Source organism: Oncorhynchus masou, chromosome 18 (genome assembly GCF_036934945.1).
Source record: "Oncorhynchus masou masou isolate Uvic2021 chromosome 18, UVic_Omas_1.1, whole genome shotgun sequence".
Classification (NCBI taxonomy): Eukaryota; Metazoa; Chordata; class Actinopteri; order Salmoniformes; family Salmonidae; genus Oncorhynchus; species Oncorhynchus masou.
Genome location: NC_088229.1, coordinates 63,370,595 through 63,396,006, shown reverse-complemented (window position 1 = coordinate 63,396,006; position 25,412 = coordinate 63,370,595). Strand labels below are relative to the sequence as shown.

Sequence of the window (25,412 nt, the reverse complement as noted above, 5' to 3'; positions counted from 1 at the left end):
GTGTATTCTGAAGATGGATCACCACTGTCGTATCCTTTCTATCGAGACCCACAAACAGTTTTCAACATCTCATCTGTCAGATTCCTTTTTTTGTGTAATCTTTTTATTTGAATTTAATACATGTTAAAACCCAAGGGGGGGACAGTCATTCAATTGATTAATCTCTCGCATTCCAATTTTTTTTAATCTTTGTTAGATCTGCCTCATTAACTTTGACCTTAACTTGCCTTGTGACGCCAGCTTGGCTCAACAACTGTGTGGGCCACTTCAACCACCGCTACTTTTTCTCCTTCTGCCTGTACATGACCATGGGCTGCATGTACTGCAGCGTCAGCAGCAAAGAAATGTTCATAGAGGCTTACAACGCTGTCGAGGTGAGGGAGATCAACAGACGGAAGAATGTCAGCTTCTTAGAGGTTCTAGAAGGCTTGACATTTTGACTTTCAAAGAGTATTCGGAGTACTGCCCTCCGCGTAAATCATGCCTTGTTATTGACATGTGGACCAAACACCCTGATTGAGTGAGGCCGCTTGGTTCATGACTGTTTGGATAGTCTGGCATGTCTTTGCCACATTTTTCCTTCTCTTATGTGCTAGGTGAGGCGTGGGCTTGTCGTATAGGTAAGCGAAAGGCCATATATTCTGAGCATGATGTCAAGTTGAGCTGCCGCAAGTTTAGCTAAAGAGACAGGCAAAAAACAGCAGCCAAGTAAAGCTGGCTAACGGAGCTCCCAGGGAGCTTTGGAATGTAGGAATCAAAGACATCAGATGAAACATTAACAGCAATTAAATACACTTGTTTCTTGTCAAGTCCACTGAGAAGGCTCATGGATGTTTGTCTAATGCAATTTAAAGTCTCCGGGATCAAGATCAATTACTGTTTTGACACCAGTCCACCATGGTAAGATGTGAGTTTATATAGTAACAGATTCTATGGCTCTTAGGCAACACCTCACTGTTTTAGATTTTAAAAATGCTTCCATCGCTGTGTGATAAATTCTCTCTAGCTACAGAGGTATCATGATGATAACCCATAACCAGTCTAGTCAATAGTTTCTCACTATTATGAGGTCTGATTTATCTAGTCAATGGCACTAACTTCTCTCCTGCATTTGGCTGTTGTCCCCCAAATGGCATTTTATTCCATATATGTGTGTGTGTGTGTGTGCACTACTTTTGACAAGAGCATTGTGGGCCCTGGTCAAAAGTAGTGCACTACATATGGAATAGGGTGCGATTTGGGATGTAACCAGTGTGTGTATTGACATTGATCTATTAGCAGTGTGAATGGGGAGCCACAGAGGGAGCCAGTGATAAGAGTAGGCGACAGACTGCTTCTCAGTCTGGCCATGTAGTACAAAAGGTTCTTGAAATCACAGCACTCAGAACAGGGCCTGGTTTTCCAAAAGCATCTTAAGGCTGTTTGGGAAACCGGGCCCTGGTGTGTTCACCAAAATTAAAACTGCAGATTAATTTGTAGAGGGTAGTACTACAGATTGACAGACTGCAAAGGTCCACTGGGCAACACTGGGTCCCACTGTCAATTAACAATCAACATTTGACAACAATTAGGCAATCGTCTCAATGTGTAGTATGGGGCCTTCTATGTGCCCAGTGAGACTGCAGCTCTCTCCTCAAGCCAGGCAAAGTCCCCTGTGATTGGTAGTTAGTTCTAGGTCCCTTGGCTATATGATTGGCTACAGACTTGGCATCTAGAGTTTTGCTGATTTGCCACTAGTTGCATTCTGAGGACTGTGGATGTGCTCCTTTGTTAACCCAGCTACTGTTTGTGATTAGGCTTTTTGTGGTTGGTGGTTTAACCTAGAGGTCGACCGATTTTAATCGGAATGGCCGATTTAATTAGGGCCGATTTCAAGTTTTCATAACAATCGGAAATCTGTGTTTTTGGGCGCGGATTTTTATGATTTTTTATTTTTTTACACCTTTATTTCATCTTTATTTAACTAGGCAAGTCAGTTAAGAACACGTTCTTATTTTCAATGACGCCTAGGAACGGTGGGTTAACCTTGTCAGCACGGGGGATCCAATCTTGCAACCTTAGTTAACTAGTCCAACGCAATAACGACCTGCCTCTCTCTCGTTGCACTCCACAAGGAGACTGACTGCCTGTTATGCAAATGCAGTAAGCCAAGGTAAGTTGCTAGCTAACTTATCTCATAAAAAAAACAATCATAATCACTAGTTAACTCCACATGGTTGATGATATTACTAGATATTATCTAGCGTGTCCTGTGTTGCATATAATCTGACTAAGCATACAAGTATCTGACTGAACGGTGGTAGGCAGAAGCAGGCGCGTAAACAGTCATTCAAACAGCACTTTTGTGCGTTTTGCCAGCAGCTCTTCGTTTTGCGTCAAGCATTGCGCTATTTATGACTTCAAACCTATCAACTCCCGAGATGAGGCTGGTGTGACCACCTTGGGGTGGTTGTTTCCCTTGCTCTGCATGGGTAACGCTGCTTCGATGTGGTGGCTGTTGTCATTGTGTGGCTGGTTCGAGCCCAGGGAGGAGCGAGGAGAGGGACGGAAGCTATACTGTTACACTGGCAATACTAAAGTGCCTATAAGAACATCCAATAGTCAAAGGTTAATGAAATACAAATGGTATAGAGGGAAATGGTCCTATAATAACTACAACCTAAAACTTCTTGCCTGGGAATATTGAAGACTCATGTTAAAAGTAACCACCAGCTTTCATATGTTCTCATGTTCTGAGCAAGGAACTGAAACGTTATCTTTCTTACATAGCACATATTGCACTTTTACGTTCTTCTCCAACACTTTGTTTTTGCATTATTTAAACGAAATTGAACATGTTTCATTATACACAAGTGTTAATTCCGTATTGTTGTAATTGTCATTATTACAAATATACATATTTTTAAACTGGCCGATTTAATCGGTATCGGCTTTTTTGGTCCTCCAATAATCAGTATCGGCGTTGAAAAATCATAATCGGTCGAGCTCTAGTTTAACCCCGTGGAATACCCATTGGTATCACATTTACTAATTGAACTGCAACTCGAGTGAGGCCATTCTACACATTTTAAGGTGCGTTTTTAGCTTAAACGGTGTAGGAGTAGTAGTGTGCTTAAATAGAAGGTTGAAAATTTAAGCTGGGGTTTTTTGCTGTGCAAGCCCCACAATTAAACTGATTTTCATGTAGGGTCTTTACATTGTTTGGTTTTGCTTTCTTTCTAGAGCTACTATCAGACCCCACCAGCACTGTTTTCCTTCAGGGAAAAGATGGTCCACAATGGTGTCATTTTCATTTGGGTGCTGACAAGGTGAGACAAATTTGTAACCGCTAAAAGTTTAGGGTTTTATAGTAGATAGTCAACTGTTTTGTGGTAAACTGCTATGGCTGTTCTGTGTGTGTTCTCAAATAGACCTCATCTTGAGTTGTGTTCAGTACAGTCATGGTAAAAAGTTTTGAATGACATTAATTTTCAAAGTCTGCTGCCTCGATGTCTTTAAATATGTCAATGTTACTATGGAATACTGAAGTATAATTACAAGCATTTCATAAGTGTCAGGCTTTTATTGACAATTATGTGAAGTTGATCCAAAGAGTCAATATTTGCAGTGTTGACCGTTCTTTTTCAAGACCTCTGCAATCCGCCCTGGCATGTTGTCAATTAACTTCTGGGCCACATCCTGACTGATGGCAGCCCATTCTTGCATAATCAATGCTTGCAGTTTGTCAGAATTTGTGGGTTTTTGTTTGTCCACCCGCCTCTTGAGGATTGACCACAAGTTCTCAATGGGATTAAGATCTGGGGAGTTTCCTGGCCATGGACCCAAAATATTGATGTTTTGTTCCCAAGCCACTTAGTTATCACTTTTGCCTCATTGCAAGGTGCTCCATCATGCTGGGAAAGGCATTGTTCGTCACCAAACTGTTCCTGGATGATTGGGAGAAGTTGCTCTCGGAGGATGTGTTGGTACCATTCTTAATTCATGGCTGTGTTCTTAGGCAAAATTGTGAGTGAGCCCACTCCCTTGGCTGAGAAGCAACCCCACACATGAATGGTCTCAGGATGCTTTACTGTGGGCATGACACAGGACTGATGGTAGTCGTGGCCACGCTCACCTTCTCCAGACAAGTTTTTTCCGGATGCCCCAAACATTCGGAAAGAGGATTCATCAGAGAAAATGACTTTACCCCAGTCCTCAGCAGTCTAATCCCTGTACCTTTTGCAGAATATCAGTCTGTCCCTGATGTTTTTCCTGGAGAGAAGTGGCTTCTTTGCTGCCCTTCTTGACACCAGGCCATCCTCAAAGTCTTCGCCTCACTGTGTGTGAAGATGCACTCACACCTGCCTGCTGCCATTCCTGAGCAAGCTCTGTACTGGTGGTGCCGCGATCCTGCAGCTGAATCAACTTTAGGAGACGGCCCTGGCGCTTGCTGGACTTTCTTTGGCGCCCTGAAGCCTTCTTCACAACAATTGAACCGCTCTCCGTGAAGTTCTTGATGATCCGATAAATGGTTGATTTAGGTGCAATCTTAGTGGTAGCAATATCCTTGCCTGTGAAGCCCTTTTTGTGCAAAGCAATGACTGCACGTGTTTCCTTGCAGTTAACCATAGTTGACAGAGGAAGAACAATGATTCCAAGCACCACCCTCCTTTTGAAGCTTCCAGTCTGTTATTTGAACTCAATCAGCATGACAGTGTGATCTCCAGCCTTGTCCTCATCAACACTCACACCTGTGTTAACGAGAGAATCACTGACATGATGTCAGCTGGTCCTTTTGTGGCAGGGCTGAATGCAGTGGAAATGTTTTGGGAAGGGGGGGATTCAGTTCATTTGCATGGCAGATGGACTTTGCAATTAATTTGATCACTCTTTGTAACATTCTGGAGTATATGCAAATTGCCATCATACAAACTGAGGCAGCAGACTTTGAAATTCAATATTTGTCATTCAACTTTTGGCCACGACTGTACAATTGACAGATGGTCGTGATCACTGTTTGTACACCCTGCAGTTCGGTGGCAGTTGCTCTGGGAGGTCTGACCCTGTGGCATGCTATCCTCATCACTCGAGGAGAGACCAGTGTGGAGAGACACATCAACAAGAAAGAAATCAGACGTTTAAAGGAGAAAGGAAAGGTGAGGCTTATTGGACTCTGTGGGTTTACCAAAATATCAACATGGTGTACCAGTTCGGAATTAGTGAGTAAAGCCTGTTTCTCTTTTGTAAGGTGTTCCGAAATCCATACCACTATGGGAAAATAAACAATTGGAAAGTTTTGTTTGGTGTGGAAGAGACAAGGTAAGCCTTGTTTTTAGGCTGTTGTGAAACATACATGATTGTTCTTACAGAGTTGGTTTGTCTTCCTCTTCCCACAGTCACTGGTTGACCAGAGTCCTCCTACCGTCGAGCCACGTTCCCCATGAAGAAGGACTGATATGGGAATGCCCTCGGGCTCTCACCAGAAGAGACCCTATGACCATCTAACCTCCCACTACTCGCTGCTGGACAGTTTCTCATCTCCACTTTATGGGCCATAATCACTGCTATACCCCTATCCCTTGGATGGTGGGCTAGACAGAAGACTTCTTTTAGCCTCTGAGGAGTTGACTATTTGGTGTTGATTGTGGCCCATGAGTCCAGGGACCTTAATCGGACCACCAGTCACTGTCATGTGAAGTGAACTCATGGTCCTGTCTTTAATAGTCTACTTGTCTTGTGGCCTGACTGTTTTTGTACTGTTAGGTATGTTGTCCAAAGTTGATGTGAAGTGTGTGTGCTTTTTAATTGTATTGAAGTCACAGAAAAAGCAGTTTGGACTTTTTCAGTGCCAAAGAACAGCTTTCCACCAAAGGCTCGGTTCAGCTAGATAACCACATGCCTTGGCCATTGTCCAACTATGGGTGAGTAGTCTGGAGACTTTGACAGAATCACATAAACAACATTACCATTCAGGCTCGAGTTAGATTATGGTGTTCATGTTACTGAGCAGTGCCCCTGTCAATATTAGGAATTGTCAAAACATTGCTATGTGCCTTGTTATGTTAAATCTTTAACCTGTTTTCTATTTGTTAATTGTCAGGCACTAATGCAAAGTACAGTTTAATGTATTTTCTACTATTATCCAACCTCCCACATTGATTTCTCCACTAAAAAGCTGCGTGTACACTGCACGGTTTTGGTCCCGATAGCTGTCCCGGTCAAGTTTTTGAGATCGATATTTTCAAACATGGGTTTTACTTTATCGGCACAAAATCAGCAATGATCTTGTAGTGTGAGATGTGCAACAAGTTTTGAGAATGGTGATAAGCAATAGCCAATGCAAAACGTCATCTCACTGGCGAGCTCTCATCACACAGAATGTGTAGGTGCTGGAGCCATGAATACTATTAGTACGCGTTTGTACTTCCCTTGAACCAAAGCGTCAAGTCGTTACAGCTCGGAAGTTCACAAGCAATGTTATTAAATTCAAAATGTTGGCTAGATATTTCAACTCTGTATGGCAAGCGTGAAAGTTTTAAGAGCCGCACACTCTAGGAGCTCAGATGCAAAACTATTTATGTCCAACGTTTCGACAGACAAGCTGTTTTCATCAGGGTATAATGACAAACACTGCGAGATGACTCATTTTATATAGTGTCAAAAGACACAGGTCTGTAATCATGGACAGCTGTGGCCGGATATCATTGGTTAATTATATTAAAATAGCATACAAATACAATTTGGCTACAGCGTGAAAGTCTGACTGAAAACGTTTGAGGCTGTTGAGACAGCTCGTTGTAGCTACATTAAATCTAATATTGTTTTTGCGAGAGAGCGTGGTATCTAGAATCCTCACAAACAAGTGAATTCTCTTGTAGTGTTTAACCCCCCCGTCTGTGCCACATCGTTTCGTGCGCAACCCTACGTTGGCAAGACAACTACAGGAAAGTGGTTATTTAACCTCTACGGAATCAGTGTCCTCCCCCCGGGGGATGGTTGCGCTAAGGTGATGAGCAGAAAGCTTAAATTCTTGTTAATCTAACTGCAATGTCCAATTTACAGTAGCTACTAGTGAAAGAATACCATGCTATTGTTGAGGAGAGTGCACAGCTTGGTACTTGAAAATGTATCAAACCAATTAAGCACATTGGATCAGTCTAAAACTTTGCAGAGACTGCCATCTAGTGGCAAATCTAAATTGCACCTAAACTGGAATAATACATTGGTCTTTCTCTTGCATTTCAAAGAATACAAAAAAGTTTAAAAAAAATATTTGACCAGATCTGTGTTATTCTCCTACATTTATTTTCAAAGGAATTAATAATATACATATCCTTGCTTCAGGTCCTGAGCTACAGGCAGTTTAGATTTGGGTATGTCATTTTAGGTGAAAATTGAATTAGAAAAAAATGGGTTAGATCCTTGAGGTTTTTAATTTGAGAGGCTCAGCGACGTTAATTCTGAAAGGTGTGTAGTGTACACCCGGCTTAACCAACATTAAGATCACTTAACATGGTCATACACTCTTGGAAGCTGCAGATTTCCTCCTTGCTGGTCTCGAATATGGCCACCAGTTAGAATTCCTAGAATGGTCGGGATATTTCTTGTGGCCAGCCTGTAACGGGAGGGGCATGTGGTTGGCTGCTGTGACATGACCAATAGAAACTGTTTCTCTGTATCATTACGATTGATATTAGCTTGTATTGTTTTAATATTTGATAAAGGATTGTTTTTGGAAACTTCATCCAGCTTCTTTGATTGAGCTCTTGATTTTAAAGCACTGATTCATTTACAAAAAATGGTTTTATTGACAGCTTAAGTTAGACATTTAAATATTGTCCACATATCTTCGGCATGTTCTTGTGAGTTTCAAAGTTAGCCTAGTGAAATTAAATGTGCAGCCTACCATGTGCCAGCCGCATCAATCCTTCCAATACCGAATACAATGTTGACTCTTCATAATGGCATCTTCGCGAGTGATGTTAAACACATTAATTTCGTCCTCTATGGTTAGATGGTCAATTACGTCAAATGTACTTAAATCAGTAGCTCTCGTACACAACTGGCAGGGTGAGATCAACTGTTAGACTTGCAAATTATAATTTCAAGGCATAATATTGTAGCTAGAAATGGTTCTCTGTACCAAGCTTGTTTCAGTGCAGCTGTGAGTCCTTCCATGGTGGACGGTCACCTATAGGTCCACGCCACCATGCAGTGGTGGTCAGAGTAGCAGTACAAAAAAAATGGACGTGTAAAAGATGAAGTGGTGGCGAGATGCCCCGTGGGTGGTGGTGGTGAGATGCCCCGTGGGTGGTGGTGGTGAGATGCCCCAGACTCCAAGGGCAAAACGAGGGTCCCATGCCTGGATCCAAAGCCTATTCCTCAGGAGCAGGCGGTCCCTCTGTCCCCTCCCACAACCAGTCCGTAATGGTGGGGCCAAACTCACCTTCCCCCTGGACTCCCCAGTAGGAACCTTCACATGAGACACACATTGTAATAAACTTCCATTGACAATGGAGAGAAATTCAGGACCTGTTTCTCACTGTTAAGCTTTTGTGTCATTGACTTCTGGTCTGTTAAATGGAACAGGATTCACCAATGTTACATCAAGATTGAAATGACTAACCCTTGTAGTTGTGAGAATGTTTGAGGAAAGCTAATGCCTCACCATTCATTGCGTGCCACCACCGCCTCACTCCTCACCATCCTCTTGAGGTCATCCAGGGGCACAGCCAGGGCACGCAGCACCCTCGCACGGAAAGGCATGATCTGCCAGAGGAAGGGTGGGTTTGTTTATGACCAATTTATAGGAATCGGTTATTAAAGCCCCATCTGTGTGGCCAGTTGGCTGACAGAGGTTCTGTGCAGTCCAGGACCGAGTCTTACCTCATGTTCTGGAAAGCGGGAGAGGGCATGGATACAGCGCAGAGAGGCTATCCGCACTTTCTGTGAGGACAAGGAGAGAGAGACAAAAAAAAAACGACCTTCGTGAGTGAAGATAAGTGTTTTAGCACTGTATGGGGATTGGGGACAATGGTACTCAAGGTTACCTTGGTTCATGTTGCAACTGAATAGTCCAGATTTCAAAAACGCTGAGTTGCATTCTGCGGTTTATGACAATTGCATTTCAGGTTAAAGACCACACCGGTACAGTCAAGCAGCATTTCATTTGCAGATGTATTGTGGGTTATAGTGATAGTGGGTTAGATTCCCGGGACCACACATGACTGTACGTCACTTTGGATAAGTGTCTACTAAATGGCATATTATTGAATGCTCGCGGGGACACGGCTGAATCAACTTCCTCTGGCACAGAGGAATGAGAATAATAAGATACAGGGTCTGTGCGACAACGCCAATGTCACAGAGAGAACGCATATCTGCCTGATGCTCAGATCTGACTCCTATTTAGGTTTCTCAATACTTGTCCCATTGGCATATGTCACGTTTATAATGATAGTGTGTTTGTCTGCCTGCTGTTGATTGGCAGTGTGTGGTGTCTCATAACATACCCTGTGGACACCCCTTAAAATGAGTGGATTTGGCTATTTCACACACACCATTTGCCGACAGCTGTATAAAATTGAGCACACAGCCATGCAATCTCCATAGACAAGCATTGACAGTCAAATGGCCTTACTGAAGCGCTCATTGACTTTCAGCATGGACCGACACAGCCTGCCACCTTTCCAACAAGTCTGTTTGCCCTGCTAGAGGTGCCCGGGTTAACTGTAAAACGGGACCGCCTAGTGTTAAAGAGCGCAAAAATAGTCCACCCTCGGTTGCAACACTCACTACCAAGTTCCACACTGCCTCTGGAAGCAACATCAGCACAAGAACAGTTTGTGCGTCGGCTGGAGTGGTTTAAAGCTTGCCGCCATTGGACTCTGGAGTGATGAATCATGCTTCACCATCTGGCAGTCCGATGGATGAATTTGGGTTTGGCGGATGCCAGGATAACGCTGACTGCCCCAATGCGTAGACCCAACTAAAGTTTGGTGGAGGAATAATGTCTGGGGCAGTTTTTCATGGTTCAGGCTAGGCCCCTTAGGTCCAGTGGAGGGTAATCTTACAGCATACAATGACATTCTAGACGCTTCTGTGCTTCCAACTTTGTAGCAACAGTTTGTGGACGGCCCTTAATTCGGCATGACAATGCCCCCGTGCACAAAGCAAGGTCCATTCAGAAATGGTTTGTTGAGATCGGTGTGGAAGAACACCTTTGGGATGAAGGCCTAATCGCCCGACCGCACTTATGCTCTTGTGGCTGAATGGAAGCAATCCCCCCCCAGCAATGTTCCAACATCTAATGGAAAGCCTTCCCAGAAGAGTGAAGAGGCTGTTATAGCAGCAAAGGGGGGACCAACTCCATATTAATGCCCATGATATTGAAATGAGATGTTTGACGAGCAGGCGTCCACATACACTAAGTGACAAAGTATGATACATACCATAGCAGGGCTTGTGGTGAGGGTGAGGGTGCGGCCTACTAGCGCCTCCAGCTGAGTGATGAGGGCGGAGGGGGGGTCCATGAGGACAGGTTGCAGGCAGGACAGGGTGGACAGCTGCACCGCCTGGTCTGGACAGGACAGGGCCTCTAGCAGGAGGGGCAGGAGCTGACCAAACAGTGAAGAATATAACATCTTTAAGATACAGTTCCTTCAATAAGTAGTCACACATTTTGATGTGTTACAAAATGCGACAAATGGATTTAAGTCATTTATTTTTGACCCATCTACCAATGGGTGTCTTTCTTTGAGGCATTGGAAAATATCCCTGGTCTTTTTTTTGTCTTATTTAAATAGGCAAGTCAGTTCACACTTATTTACAATGATGGCCTACCAAAAGGCCTCCTGTGGGGACAGGGGCTGGGATTAAAAATATAACAGGACAAAACACACATCACGAAAAGAAACACCACTACATAGAGACCTCAGACAAGACAACATAACATGGTAGCAACACCACATGGCAGAAGAACAAAAGATGGTACAAACATTATTGGGCACAGACAACAGCACAAAGGCATGAAGGTAGAGACAACACATCACGCGAAGCAGCCACAAGTGTCAGTAAGAGTGTCCATGATGGAGTCTTTGAATGAAGAGCTGGAGATAAAGCTGTCCAGTTTGTTTTGCAGCTCGTTCCAGTCGCTGGCTGCAGCGAACTGAAGAGGAGCGACCCAGGGATGTGTGCGCTTTGGGGACCTTTTAACAGAATGTGACTGGCAGAACAGGTGTTGTATGTGGAGGATGAGGGCTGCAGTAGGTATCTCAGATAGGGGGGAGTATTGAGTGCAATGATGTGTCCGATAAGAAATATTGGTGTCAAATCTGATGGCCGAATGGTAAAGAACATCCAGCCACTCGAGAGCACCCTTACCTGCCGATCTATAAAGTATGTCTCAGTAATATAGCATGAGTAGGAAGGTCATCTGAATCAGGGTTAGTTTGACAGCTGGGGTGAAAGAGGAGCGATTGCAATAGAGGAAACCAAGTGTAGATTTAACTTCAGCCTGCAGCTTTTGATATGTGCTGAGAGAAAGCCAGTGTTCCGTCTAGCCATACTCCAAAGTACTTGCATGAGGTGACTACCTCAAGCTCTAAACACTCAGAGGTAGTAATCGCACAAGTAGGGGCATTCTTCTTACCAAACCACATGACCTTTGTTTTGGAAGTTCACGAGTGTTGTATTTTTTGGAGGGCCAAAAGGGGAGGGTTTACCTACCGTCTCCTAACCGAGACAACGCTGGGCCAATTGTGTGCCGCCCTATGAGACTCCCGATCACAGCAGGTTGTGATACAGCCTGGGATCGAAACAGGGTCTGTAGTGATGCCTCTAGCACTGAGACGCAGTGCCTTAGACCACTGTGCCACTCGGGTTAAGGGCTAAGAAAGGTTTGTTGTTGAGCATTGAACACAAAATCCAGGGAGGGGCCAGCTGACTCATCTGCATATAAATAGATGAGAGCTTCCTACTGCCTGAGCTTTGTTGTTGATGTAAATTGGGAAGCGTGTGGGGCCGAGGATCGAGCCTTGGGGTACTTAATTGGTTACAGGCAGTGGCTGAGACAGCAGATGTTCTGCACTCTTTGAGAGAGGTAGTTAGCAAACCAGGCCAAAGACCCATCAGACACCAATACTCCTTAGCCGGCCTGCAAGAATGGAATGGTCAGCAGAGTCAATAAAAATAACAGCACAACATTGCTTAGATTCAAGGGCAATGGTGACATCATTTTGCTTGACTGAGGGACCTTACAATTATCTGTATGTGTGGGGTACAGATATGGGGTAGTCATTCAAAAATCATGTTAACCCCAATTATTGCACAGAGTCCATGCAACTTATTATGGGAGTTGTTAATAAGCAAATCTTTACTTCTGAATGTATGGCTTGCCATAAAGGGGTTGAATTCTTATCGACTCCAGACATTTCAGCTTTAAAAAAATAAAAATCATAAAAAAATTCCAACTTTGACATTATTGGGTGTAGATCACTGACACATTGTAATGTAATCCATTTTAAATTCAGGCTGTAACACAGCAAAATGTAGAAAAAGTCAACGGGTGTGAATACTTTCTGAAGGCACTGTAACAGTACCATAGTGGGATATAATGCTCATCACAGATGTATAAAATAAGAATTTTATAAACGGGGTGCTTTGAGCCCTGAATGCTGATTGGCTAAAAGCAGTGGTATATCAGACCACTGGTATGACATTTATTTTTACTGTTCTAATTACGTTGGTAACCAGTTTATAATAGCAATAAGGCACCTTGGGGGTTTGTGGCCAATATCCATCGCTACGGGTTGTATCCAGTCACCTCGTGTTGTGCCTAAGAACAACCCCTTAGCTTTGGTATATTGGCGATATACCACACCCCTCTCAGATATGTGTTTTAGATTTCAGATTTAAGGAATATATTCATGGAAAAAATACATTTAAGTTGCTCCCTTGTCTGGCACTTATCTATACTGTTTCACTGGTCCTCTCTACTTACTGCTGGTAGCTCAGTGAGCTGAACCTGTCTGGGTAGGTAGTTCACTATGTGAGACAGTGCCTTCAGGTAGCCAGACTTCTTCTCTGTAGAGGGAGAGAAGGAAGGGAAAGTTAAGAATCGGTACAATGAACAGGACTCTCACAAACTGGTTAACAAGTTTCAACACGTGGCCAGTATCTGTAGTGCATTGAAAATGTGTCCATTTCCGGTACCTTGGGCTGCAGAGTTAAAGCCCTGGACAAGCTTGGCCGAGTTCTCGGTGAAGAAGCGCTGGCGGTACATGATGCGTACGTCGGCATTGCAACCGCGATTGAGGACGTCCGGCGAGTCGCTCATCAAGAGAGAGAATCCATCGGCAGCTAACGAACCCAGTTCTGAGTCACTGAGCAGGGAGAAAAGCTGAGAACGACACAGGGTTATTTCTGTGTGTGTGAGGTTACTGAGGTATAGATATTTTCCTAGGGGAGAAGAGACAAAACAATTAAATGACAGACTGTGTAGGAGGACAGAGGACTCCTGTCCTTTACCTTGTCAGTCAGGGCTGTGGACAGAGGGTGGTAGCGGAGAAGGAGAGCCTTGGCCACCTAAAGACAAGAAAGCCATTCACAACTTCATGAATGGACAGAAAACCATACAATTGGCAAGTCACCATTCACCCTAAAGGAGAGGAGGTCGTAGGACTATCAGAGAGCCCTAGTCTAGAGACACACGGGGGATCGTAGGAGTATCAGAGATCCCCAGTCTAGAGACAAGGGGGGGCGTAGGGGTATCAGAGATCCCTAATCTGGAGACACAAGGGGGGGGGTCGTAGGAGTATCAGAGACCCCTAGTCTAGAGACACGGGAGGGGGTCGTAGTGTGGGGAGTTCAGTAAGCTAAGTATGGGCTGAGGGGAACGGAGAATAAAAGAGAACATGGAAATCATAGAAACTGATGTAAACGGATAAAATATACTAACCCAGAGCAGCAGCGTGAACGCCTGCGTTCGGACCGAGGAGGACGCACAGTCCAGCTCAGTGGAGATCCTCTTTAACGTCCCGTCTATCAGAGAGTCCAGGGCTTCTCCTGTAGAAACACACAACATTAAATATACCGTCTCACCAACATTCACTTGACCAATCCTCATTCAGATCAAGGACAGGACTGGAGGACTCACCTGCAGGCCGCTTGTTGACCAGCCCAGCGTAGCACTTGGCAGCTGAGGTGTAGGAGAAGGGATGGCCACAGGTACAGCTCAGCTCCTCCAGTTCTAACAGTAGCCTGTCAATCTGTGGAACCTCCACCTGTCCAGGACACACGGTCAGTCGGGTCAATGATAACGGGCTAAATTAAGCCATTCAATGTCAGGATATCTTAAGAATGCAACACACGAGTATCCGGCGTAACGCATTAAACCCGTATCCATTGTATGAACATTTAACAGTACAAAAACGGTTAGAGTGTGGTTTTGAGGCCCTGTGATGAGTAGTAGACATTTTAGGGCGTTCTTACACTCCGTGGCAGTGAGCACACACAACCCATGAGAAGACACACCATCTGGGACTGGCTCCAGGAGTCACCTGCCTGCTTCTGGAGGACAAGGTCAAAGGACAACCCATTCAATAAATAGACAGCATGCATCCTGTCCCTTGAGTATCCTCAGTAGTAGTGTATTTTGATAAAGGAGATGTCTGGGTGTCTTTAGCATTGAACCCTGACCTTCAGGAGCTGGATCTGGGAGGGGAAGGCATTCTCTGGCAGGAAGGACATGTCACCATCCAGGAAGAGGGACACCGCCCGCGTGGCTGTTTGGCCTGCCAGTCTGGTGACACAGCAGAGCTTAGGTTTACAAAATTCCGGGAACTTTCAATAAACTCCCATTGTTTTCCAGAAATCCTGGTTGTAGGAATCTGGATTTCCTGCCTGTTTCCTCCTGAATCTGGGAATCCTCCAACCAGGAGTTTGGGGAAAACCAAGGAATGTATTAAAAGTTCCTAGAGTTTTACAACCCTAGTGGTTGCACCAAGCCAACATATTTACATATGACATATTACATGTGCCGTCATCAATTATGTGTGTGTGTGTGTGTCTCTCGTCTGACTGGGTGGCTGGCTCTCTCAGTGATGCCAACTCACTGGGACTGTAGTCGGGCACAGGTGGTGCTGATGACTGGTACCATGGCTGATAGGACAGACTCCTCCACTAAAGGACTCGGATGGTCTGAGGACCCTTCACATATAAAACAGAGCAGAAAAAAACAGTCAAAAAGAGTGGTCTTCTGCATTTAATTTGCATAGGTTTGCCAAAACACACCTACTCATTTTCAGAACAGCTCTCCATTGAACAAGAGATTCCTTATCTCAAGGGACTTCCTGGTTCAATAAAGGTTACATTAATTCAAACATTACAATGTGTTGCAGAGGCCTGAATCCATTAGTTGGACAGAATATTCTCACCCCGCATAGCTGCCTGCAAGGCCAGTCCGAGCAGGCGCGGAATGATGATGTCATGGAAGACATGGCCGGTCTCTTCAGTGTCCTGGGCATGCTCTGCTATCCTTTGCAGATTGTGGCACACAGAGATGACCTCCTCCAATGAAAATAAGCCAGTGCCTGTTGGGGGTGATATTACATCTTCATTGTCATCAGAGTCTACTTATACAAAAAGGTGCAATATGCAGAAATTGCTCCGCCATTTCCTGGTTGATAGAATTCTAATAGTTCAAGCAATGTATAGTGTAGGGAACCATTGTACCATCTAAACTGCTGGGAAATATATTTTCAACCACCACAAAAATGATGTTTTTCAGCTATTTGAAGCTGGTGTACAAAACCAAAAGTAAATTTCAAAAAGGAAATGGGAAGCATTGAAATAGTGCACATAGATGAGATCTGCCACTTCTTAGACTTGCTTTCAATGAGAATAACGTATCTATAGCTCACATTTCTATGTGAATTTGGTCAGGTCGCCCAAAACGTTAACATATTGCAGCTTTAACAGAGAGATAGGGGAGTTTACCTATACAACGAAACATAAGACATATTTAGAAAAGGTCTACCTATACAAAGACAGAAGAGTGTGTGGTAGTGACACATACCAGTGTGTGAGGAGGTGAGAACCTGTAGCAGGACAGGTGTGCTCTCCTGAACCACACTGGGCCGGGACGACACCGCAGCCAGCGCCGTCAAACACCGCTGACGCACGGCCTGCTGGGAATGTTCCTGGGACGGCGTGGCGCAGTCACCTTGTGCCATGGATTCTGGGAACAGGACAGGAAAGGGTTCAGTTCAGTAACCCTCCTCCGGTTGGAATGATGTCATTGAAGGAACGTAATGATAAAGACCTTTGTTTACATTATTTTGTTTTGACCTTTGACCCTAACCCACCTGAGAAGATCTCCCCCTTCAGCCGTGGAACCAACTTAGAGATGAAGGCTAGAGGATGCAGACCAGCCAGAGCCCCTGCACACTCAACCACAGCCAGGCTGGACACACAGGGAGAGGCAGAGAGAAGAACCAAACCCTTGTGTTAATTGATTAGGCACACATAGGTTGTGTTTACACAGGCAGCCCAATTCAGATGGGTTATTTTTCACTAACTGGCCTTTGACCAATCACATCAGATCTTTATCAGCGCTTATCTGATTGGTCAAAATACCAATTAGTGAAATAAAAAAGATCAGAAGTGGGCTGCCTGTGTAAACGTGGCCACCGACTTCTGATTGCCCTCCCAGAAGAACTGAAAACAGGTACTAACCTGACTTTAGCATCTTCCTCCTCCAGGATGAGCCTGGTGAGGTGGTCAACAGCCAGCTCCACATCTGACTCTAATAGTAGGACTAGGAGAGAGGTGAGAGGTCAACCGATACGTCTCAGCATAGTAAGGGGAGATGTAGCACAATGTGAATGGCCAATTAAATGTATTCTCTATCCCACAAGCTGAACAGCATGTGAACAAAGACTCATTCTGACTTCAATTCAATCCTGTGTAGCAGTGAGATGAGCTCAAAGGGTCTCAAATGTGTTGGTCAGGTATATGTTAATTGGAAGAGGGATTGCGAGGTCAGGAGTCTCACCTGTCTGTTGGCTCAGGGCAGTGAGCACACGCAGTGATGTGATCTGGAGCCCAGCACTGTTCTCAGACAGAGCAGAGAACACTATACTGCAAAGAGACTGCCTGAAGTCCAACAGCACACTCTCATCTGGCGAGAGGAGAGAGGATGAGGGGGGAGAGAGAGGGACAAAGAAAGTAGGGAAGGAGAAAGGGAGGAAGAGAGAAAAGGGAGAGAAGGAGAGGTGTGAGAGTGGTGGGAAAAGGTTAATAGAATAATTCACACCGCCACATATCACACAAACCAGGAGGGAACAGTTCATGAGGGACTGAGTTATTGTACAGTAGAGATGGCTGGATATTTTCATCATTCCTAAAGCATGAATTGTTATTATGCTTGGGCAAGTTCTAACGGCGTTCTGCTTCAAATAATCTTCCAAATGGAGCCCTGAAATGAAGCAGTGTAAATCACTTGTTTAGATACAGAGGCAGAACTTGAAAGGAGGAACAGGGGACATTAAATCTCTAAAAGGCTAAGCCGTTTGGGGGGTGGGGGCGGCGATGACAAAATATTTAACCCACAGAACTACCTGCGTACTTCCATTGGTTTGTATGGGTAATAGTCTGACGAGTTCAGGGACACTTGTGGGGTCAGAGCAAAATGAAGAAAACCATCGTGTTTGTACGAGTCACCCCTTTCCATAGTGTAGTCAAATTACTTTGTAGCTCAAACTAAAGGCCATAAATTACAGACAGAAATTGGCACATCAGAGTTACTGACTTTAAACGAGTCCCATGCTGTGGGGCTCGTAGAGCAAAACAGAGAACACCATCATTACAGACGTTTTCGTGAGAAGACCAATTTCTCATGGGCTGACAAACACTGCTGTAGCTCGGCCGCCTTCCACCGCAGATGCGCAAGGCCAACATAGGAGGATGTGGCAGATTGAGAGTTAGCCCATGCAACAACAACAAAAAAGACATGTCAGACAGGTTTTGATAGAGATTATTTTATTATGTTACCTGGACTGACGCATGGCTCTTAATGAACGTGGCACAGAGAGCGGGACAGTAATGAACGTTACACTTACCCTCTGAAGACTTCGCTGGCTGGACGAAGCCCTGTAACACCTCCAGTAGGGTGCGCCGCTGAGCACACTACATGGGGGAGGACACAGACAGATATTTAAGATTTCTGTAGGAACCAAGCCAGAACCAAGATACTTACAACAGGCTGGGCCGCCTACATGTCCTGTGGCAATATTGGGTCAGCAAAAGGCCATAACTTACAATGCAGTAACACTGTGATTTTGACTATGTGGGAAGCCAGCAAAACACACAATGTGAGAAATCTGACTCGCGGAACTGACTCAAATCATTACCAACAGTCAAGAATGGGAGACGAGCGTCAACACTGACGGAAATGTAACGACCTAGCTGGCTGGTGTGACTCACTTGTGTTCGGCTGTTGTATTGTTCTATGAGGGACGGCATGATGGCGGCTGCAACTCTGTGGCTCGCCCTGTAGGAGGCGGTAGAGGTGGCCTGCAGCAGCTTGGCGCTGGGCCACACCAGCTTCAGGTCCGGCTCACACAGGTGGTGCTGACAGTCTACAAAACATTAGGCTGGGTTGGTACATTGGTGATGGCGCGTGTATTTTATTTTTTAATTCACCTTTATTTAACCAGGTAGGCTAGTTGAGAAAAAGTTCTTATTTGCAACTGCGACCTGGCCAAGATAAAGCATAGCAGTGTGAACAGACAACACAGAGTTACACATGGAATAAATAATAAACAAGTCAATAACATAGTAGGGAAAAAAAGAATCTATATACATTGTGTGTAAAAGGCATGAAGAGGTAGGCAATAAATAGGCCATAGGAGTGAAATTACAATTTAGCAGATTAACACTGGAGTGATAAATGATCAGATGAACATGTGCAGGTAGAGATACTGGTGTGCAAAAGAGCAGAAAAGTAAATAAAATAAAAACAGTATGGGGATGAGGTAGGTAAATTGGGTGGGCTATATACCGATGGACTATGTACAGCTGCAGCGATCGGTTAGCTGCTCAGATACCAACTTTAAACATCTGCTGAGGGAGATAAAAGTCTCCAACTTCAGAGATTTTTGCAATTTGTTCCAGTCGCAGGCAGCAGAGAACTGGAAGGAAAGGTGGCCAAATGAGGTTTTGGCTTTAGGGATGATCAGTGAGATACACCTGCTGGAGCGCGTGCTACGGGTGGGTGTTGCCATCGTGACCAGTGAACTGAGATAAGGCGAAGCTTTCCCTAGCATAGACTTGTAGATGACCTGGAGCCAGTGGGTCTGGCGACGAACATGTAGCGAGAGCCAGCCGACTAGAGCTTACAGGTCGCAGTGGTGGGTGGTATAAGGTGCTTTAGTAACAAAACGGATGGCACTGTGATAAACTGCATCCAGTTTGCCGAGTAGAGTATTGGAAGCTATTTTGTAGATGACGTCGCCGAAGTCGAGGATCGGTAGGCTAGTCAGTTTTACGAGGGTAAGTTTTGCGGCGTGAGTGAAGGAGGCTTTGTTGCGAAATAGAAAGCCGACTCTAGATTTGATTTTGGATTGGAGATGTTTGATATGAGTCTGGAAGGAGAGTTTGCAGTCTAGCCAGACACCTAGGTACTTATAGACATCCACATAGTCTAGGTATCAGGACATTGAGCTGGATTATATGAAGTGTGTATACCTAAACCTATCTGGGTGTAAATAACGCACAGTGTGGTGAGTCGAAGGTGGAAGGTTGCGAGTAAGCATCGAGAGCAGACAGGTAGCAAGGAGCCGGAGATTTATTTGCCATCATCTGTTGCCAAGCTGCCACTGTGGAGATGTCTCTCATCTCCCCCACCTTGCTCTCTCAATTTTAAAAAGGTTTCAATTTAAGGGGCTTTATTGATATGGGAAACATACGTTGACATTGCCAATGCAAGTGAAATAGATAGTAAACAAAAAGTGAAATAAACAAAAAAGTTGACATTAAAACGCACAAAAGTTCCAAAAGAATAAAGACATTTCAAATGTTATTATGTATATTTACAGTGTTGTAATGATGTGCAAATAGAAAAATAAAAAAACGTAAGTATAACCTATATTTACAATGGTGTTTGTTCTTCACAGGTTGCCATTTTCTTGGGGCAAGAGGTCACAAATGTTGCTGCTGTGATGGCACACTGTGGTATTTCACCCAATAGATATGGGAGTTTATCAAAATTGGATTTGTTAAAATTCTTTCTGGGTCTGTGTAATCTGAGGGAAATCTGTCTCTCTAATATAGTCATACATTTGGCAGGAGGTTAGGAAGTGCAGCTCAGTTTCCACCTCATTTTGTGGGCAGTGTGCACATAGCCCGTCTTCTCTTGAGAGACAGGTCTGCCTTCGGCGGCCTTTCTCAATAGCAAGGCTATGTTCACAGTACATAGTCAAAGATTTCCTTAATTTTGGGTCAGTCACAATGGTTAGGTATTCTGCCACTGAGTACTCTCTGTTTAGGGCCAAATAGCATTCTAGTTTACTCTGTTTTCCTCTCAACACCTCTCCTGTGGTAAGCACTGAGGAGAACAACTGCCAAGTCCGTCTCCCTCTCACACATTTCCAAATACACTGACCCCACACAATAACAAAATAGACAAACACCTTCGACATTAGTTGGCTCCTGTTCCCAGAACCAGATTTGTTTGAGGGGTTACCTTTGAGGACCAAGTCGAGGAAGACATCGAGGTAGTCCTCAGAGTCAGAGTTGAGGACGGAGCGGGAGATGCAGGCTGTCAGGGCACCGAGGGCAGCTAGACCAGCGGACTCCACCCTCTCACTGGCTGTCTGGAACACCTGCACAGGGATGGAGGCCAATCAAACTCTCCATTCAGACTATCAAGATGCCTTGTGTACTGTTCGAGACACTTTCACACAATTCTAATAGTAATTTTCGATGTTGCCAGCCCCCCAGGTTTCATTGAAACGCACCTCCCTGCGCAGCGAGGCCCAAAGGCCTGGTAGGAATTCGGCTAGCTCTTTATGTTCATACACAGAAGCACAGGCAGTCTGCAACACGAGGATGAAACACAGCTCATTAAGACATGAATGCCATTTACTTCATATATAAACCACAAAGATGGTCTGAGGTGACAAACATGGTCTTACCAGAGTCTGCAGGGAGTCCACCTTGGCACTCTGAACATCTGAGTCCAGCTTCTCAATGATCAGCGGCAGCAGGAACTGTTGAAGCGAGACAATCAACAAATCATGACTACACACACACCTAAACGCTTTCATTTGTTCACTTTCTGTCTCTCACAAACATACAACCATACACAAAGACTATATCTGATGTCCTTTAAACATTCTAAAAGGCCATATGTTGTGTGGTCTCGCTCTGCCAGACACGGCAGATGTGGGAAGAGACGACGCATTGTGTGTAGTGTGCAGGACAGTACGTCTTCCCACCTCTGCAAAGCGTGGTGTTCCAGTGAGCACGGCCCTCAGGGCGAGGATCAGCTCTTCCTGGGTGATGCCGTGGGGGTCATTGGGTGGCTGGGTGGCGACACAGAGACAGCCATGGATGTCAACCATTTCAAAACACGGAACAACTAACATTCTGTTTGTATTTATTGAATGAACTTAGTTCCAGCTCATCAAAAGACCTTCCTTAATACTCTTAACTCTTAAAAATGAATGTTCATCAAGTACTGTTCTGAGTGATCTCCACTATCAAGCTCAATCTGAATTTAAAAAAAGGAATAATACAAGCTGTCTGTCAAAGTGTTTAGACTCGGGGCTTATCCGTTTCCTATAATCCTCTGCCAGATGCTAGTCGGTGTCACACGGCTCAGGTATCAGAGCACACAGGACAGCGAGTCACATACGCATTGTCTCCTGGGTAGGTTCATCTGGCGGGTCTAAGTCCACAACAGCTGCACAAACAAACACTTACCGGGCTGAAGTCTATGGGGAAATAGCAGGATGTAACTTCAAACAGCTCCTCTGTGAATTTACCTGAATAAAGAAACACAGACATAATATTAGCATCTACGGATTGAGGAATCGTTAGATAATACATGTATTAAATCTCTAACACTTTCAGTTGGTGACACCAGCCCATGATTTGGTCGCACAAAAATGTTGTTGCGGCACCACGCAATATATATATATATATTTTTGCAATCACCTTATAAAATCATTCACAGTGATACTTAGTTGGTATGCTTCAAGACATACGTTTCATCCAACATGTACAAGCAGAAATGCTTGAACAGGATGTGCAATCTAAACCAGTGACTCGGGAACTTTGCTCCATATGGCTAGCTCTCACCCTAATCTCTGCAATTTGCAGATACAATTTCATTTACCGGAGAGAAAGACACTGGTAGTCTAAACAACACGAGCAGCACTCGAGACTAAACTATGTTCACTTCCGAAACATGACTCAGCTTCAATTAATCTCTGTCCATCCGTCACTCACCACAGACTAAACAAGCAGAAGCCAATGCTTCATTTCTCGTAACCAGGACATGGTTAATCTACAACAAAAAGTCAAGGGTTCATATCACGCCTTGACACTGTGTTGATATTGTTACCTGACACCGTGTCGCTATTGTTACCGGACACCGTGTCGATATTGTTACCGGACACCGTGTCGCTATTGTTTACCTGACACCGCTATTGTTACCTGACACCGATATTGTTACCGGACACCGTGTCGCTATTGTTACCTGACACCGTGTCGCTATTGTTACCTGACACCGTGTCGCTATTGTCGATATTGTTACCTGACACCGTGTCGCTATTGTTACCGACACCGTGTTACGCAGTGTCGCTATTGTTACCTGACCTGACACCGTGTCGATATTGTTACCTGACACCGTGTCGCTATTGTTACCTGACACCGTGTCGCTATTGTTACCTGACACCGTGTCGCTATTGTTACCTGACACCGTGTCGCTATTGTTACCTGACACCGTGTCGCTATTGTTACCTGACACCGTGTCGATATTGTTACCTGACACCGTGTCGATATTGTTACCGGACACCGTGTCGATATTGTTACCTGACACCGTGTCGCTATTGTTACCTGACACCGTGTCGCTATTGTTACCTCGCTATTGTTACCTTGTTATTGGACAATAGTGTCGCTATTGTAACCTGACACCGTGTCGCTATTGTTACCGGACACCGTGTCGCTATTGTTACCGGACACCGTGTTGATGGTGAGTTTTGGTCACCTGTGTGCCGCACACGTTTAGAGGGTCTTTTTTCCCTGCTTGTCGTTAGAGCACGTTATCCTAAGACACAGCTGATCAATTTCCTCAAGCAATGTCATTTCCCTGTTCCTGATTGAATACAACCTGCCTTCACCTCATTACTGAGGAAGCAATTAAACGAAGACGAAAGTGTTACAAGTTCACTCAATGCCCAGTAAACCTGAGCAACATTGAAACACAAGACGACAGCACAACTAGAAAGGTACATAAAACACGTTTGTAAAGTCTGGAATAACAACGTGTGTGTTCTCACCCAGATCATAGCCTCCATGGATGATTTTCCTAGCGATCTGGAAGGCCAGGAGAAGATTGCGTGGGTCCCTCTCCCCATCCACTGACTGGACAAACCCAAAGACAAAGTCTGCACCCAGGCCCTTCAGCTCTGTGGGATGGGAAAGTGGTCCATCAATTCAACAACATGCAGATAAGCAACATACAGAGCATGCTGGTTTCTCCATGATAGCTACCACTCTACCTCAGCTCTTACCTGACTCCCTGGATTCCATAAGCTGGGTAAGGATGTTGTAAACACATGACCGCTCCACCAGCATCAGGGACTGTGGTGACACAGAAAGCAGAAACAGGGTCAGGGGTAATGCAGTATAAGAAACATAGAGGCTCTCTCTGTATGCTAATTATTTAGGAGAGTTGACACTTGACAGGGCAGGTTGGATGTGCTCACCTGCACATGAACGTCCTGGAAGAGTGATTTCAGAATGGACACCGCAGACCCAGGCGGCAACACTGAGCATTTCGTCTGAGAGGGTATTTCAAAACGTTGGTCAGGAATAGGCCAGATATACTCTTGTCTGTCAGTTCACGTTTGACAATATTCACATTTCTATCTAACATTCACGTCAAACTTAACATCAGGCTACTAAGACTGAGACTTACCAGCGCTTCCATCCCCTTTAAGACATGTGGTGTGATGACATAGTGGTCCTTGAGTCTGTTCTCATAAAACGCTAGAAGGACGTCCACTGAGGGCAAAACAAATAGACGATAATCGATAGCCAATGACAGGACATATAGCACCCACAAACCAAAACGACACAGATGTGTTATAGTGCTGTTTACCTTCTCTCTCTGTGAGGTCTCCATGGCACTGCTGCAGGACATTGGAGAGGAGCTGGACACCACGGGCTCGGGTCTGGGGCTGAGAGCTGGCCAGATGCAAGCTGCACAGAGACAAGATGGTCAGCGTGTTAGTGTTGGCTGAAACGGCATGACATTGAAGTTGATGACAATGATAGTGACTGGGACAATAATGATTAATGTAACTTAAACATTACCCCAACGCTTCAACCAACTGTAGTATTGTAAACTGTCCAGCCTTGAGTCCTAATCAAAGGAAAATGCATTTATTCAGCCAGAGGAAAGACAAGTGGACAATGAGTAGGATATATCATGCAGACACTTTTAGGGGACAGGGAAGTAGGTTCAGAGTCTAGCTACTGAACAGGATGTTGTTGTCCGTTTTTGTAGTATGCACTTGAACCAATGACGGGTTAAACACAGAAAGTAACGTTAAGAGTTTTGATGGCCTGCTGCTAGCTAGCATGCTAGCCAGAAGTCATGCTGGGCCACCAGTCACGCGCGATTTCTGTATCGTTCAATGACGTTCATCTCAAAAACCAAATCAGAGAGAAAGGTGGCTGAAATACCTGTTGCGGTGTCTGCGGCCTTGCTGTCCTGTTGTCCCGAAACAAATTCTTCTACCAAGCCCACTAGCAAGGCACTACCCGCAGCCATCACGAACAGCCTTGGTTCAACCAAACTGAAGTGAGCATGCGTGGAAAGTTCTTGCGATTACCCTGAGAGCAGTCACAAAAAAAGTAATAATATCAAATATGATATTGAACCCCATGCATAAATGTGCAAAACATTTTTTTGCAATGTATTAAAGCTGTACATTCTTTACTAACCAAATAATACATAACATTGTTGTGGAATTGCATGGCTATGTGCATATTCTAATGAAATTTTATATGGAAATGTTTATATTTCTATTTATCATTTGACCGTTCATCTGCAAAAAAAATATGTATATAAAGTTAGTTTTGGCATGGTTGAGGACTTTCATTTGTTCAAGGGATGCTCCCCACCCCTGGAGGAAGTCGTG

General features: G+C 44.6%; 2 protein-coding genes across 5 annotated transcripts in view; one reads left to right on the top strand and one right to left on the bottom strand.

The window, feature by feature from the left end:
* The window catches only part of LOC135505091 (palmitoyltransferase ZDHHC16B-like), a 12,502-nt gene extending 4,779 nt beyond the window's left edge, over positions 1-7,723 (top strand). For 2 of the 3 annotated variants that reach the window (XM_064924167.1, XM_064924166.1), the window contains exons 5-10: positions 1-29; positions 241-374; positions 3,223-3,308; positions 5,012-5,135; positions 5,228-5,298; positions 5,376-7,723. In XM_064924167.1, coding sequence (XP_064780239.1) covers positions 1-29; positions 241-374; positions 3,223-3,308; positions 5,012-5,135; positions 5,228-5,298; positions 5,376-5,484 — 553 coding nt within the window. In that variant the 3' untranslated portion in view covers positions 5,485-7,723. The remainder of the gene's footprint in view (positions 30-240; positions 375-3,222; positions 3,309-5,011; positions 5,136-5,227; positions 5,299-5,375) is intronic. The other variant, XM_064924168.1, reaches the window with a different exon arrangement.
* LOC135505089 (MMS19 nucleotide excision repair protein homolog) lies at positions 7,262-25,412 on the bottom strand. Of its 2 annotated transcripts, none has more exons than XM_064924164.1 (31): positions 24,955-25,412; positions 24,583-24,631; positions 24,368-24,468; positions 24,185-24,270; positions 23,973-24,047; positions 23,778-23,847; positions 23,544-23,672; positions 21,964-22,025; positions 21,477-21,563; positions 21,174-21,248; positions 20,997-21,074; positions 20,723-20,861; positions 18,463-18,617; positions 18,099-18,165; positions 17,033-17,158; positions 16,714-16,795; positions 16,344-16,441; positions 16,055-16,216; positions 15,414-15,569; positions 15,093-15,186; positions 14,677-14,779; positions 14,470-14,547; positions 14,135-14,261; positions 13,937-14,043; positions 13,507-13,563; positions 13,192-13,378; positions 12,980-13,062; positions 10,431-10,595; positions 8,866-8,925; positions 8,648-8,748; positions 7,262-8,452 (listed from the first exon to the last, which is right to left on the bottom strand). In XM_064924164.1, exons 1-31 carry the CDS (start codon positions 25,040-25,042, stop codon positions 8,422-8,424), a joined length of 3,078 nt encoding a protein of 1,025 aa, XP_064780236.1. In that variant the 5' UTR covers positions 25,043-25,412; the 3' UTR covers positions 7,262-8,421. The 2 variants fall into 2 exon arrangements, with proteins under 2 accessions (XP_064780236.1, XP_064780237.1); XM_064924165.1 differs by having other exon boundaries at positions 14,470-14,544.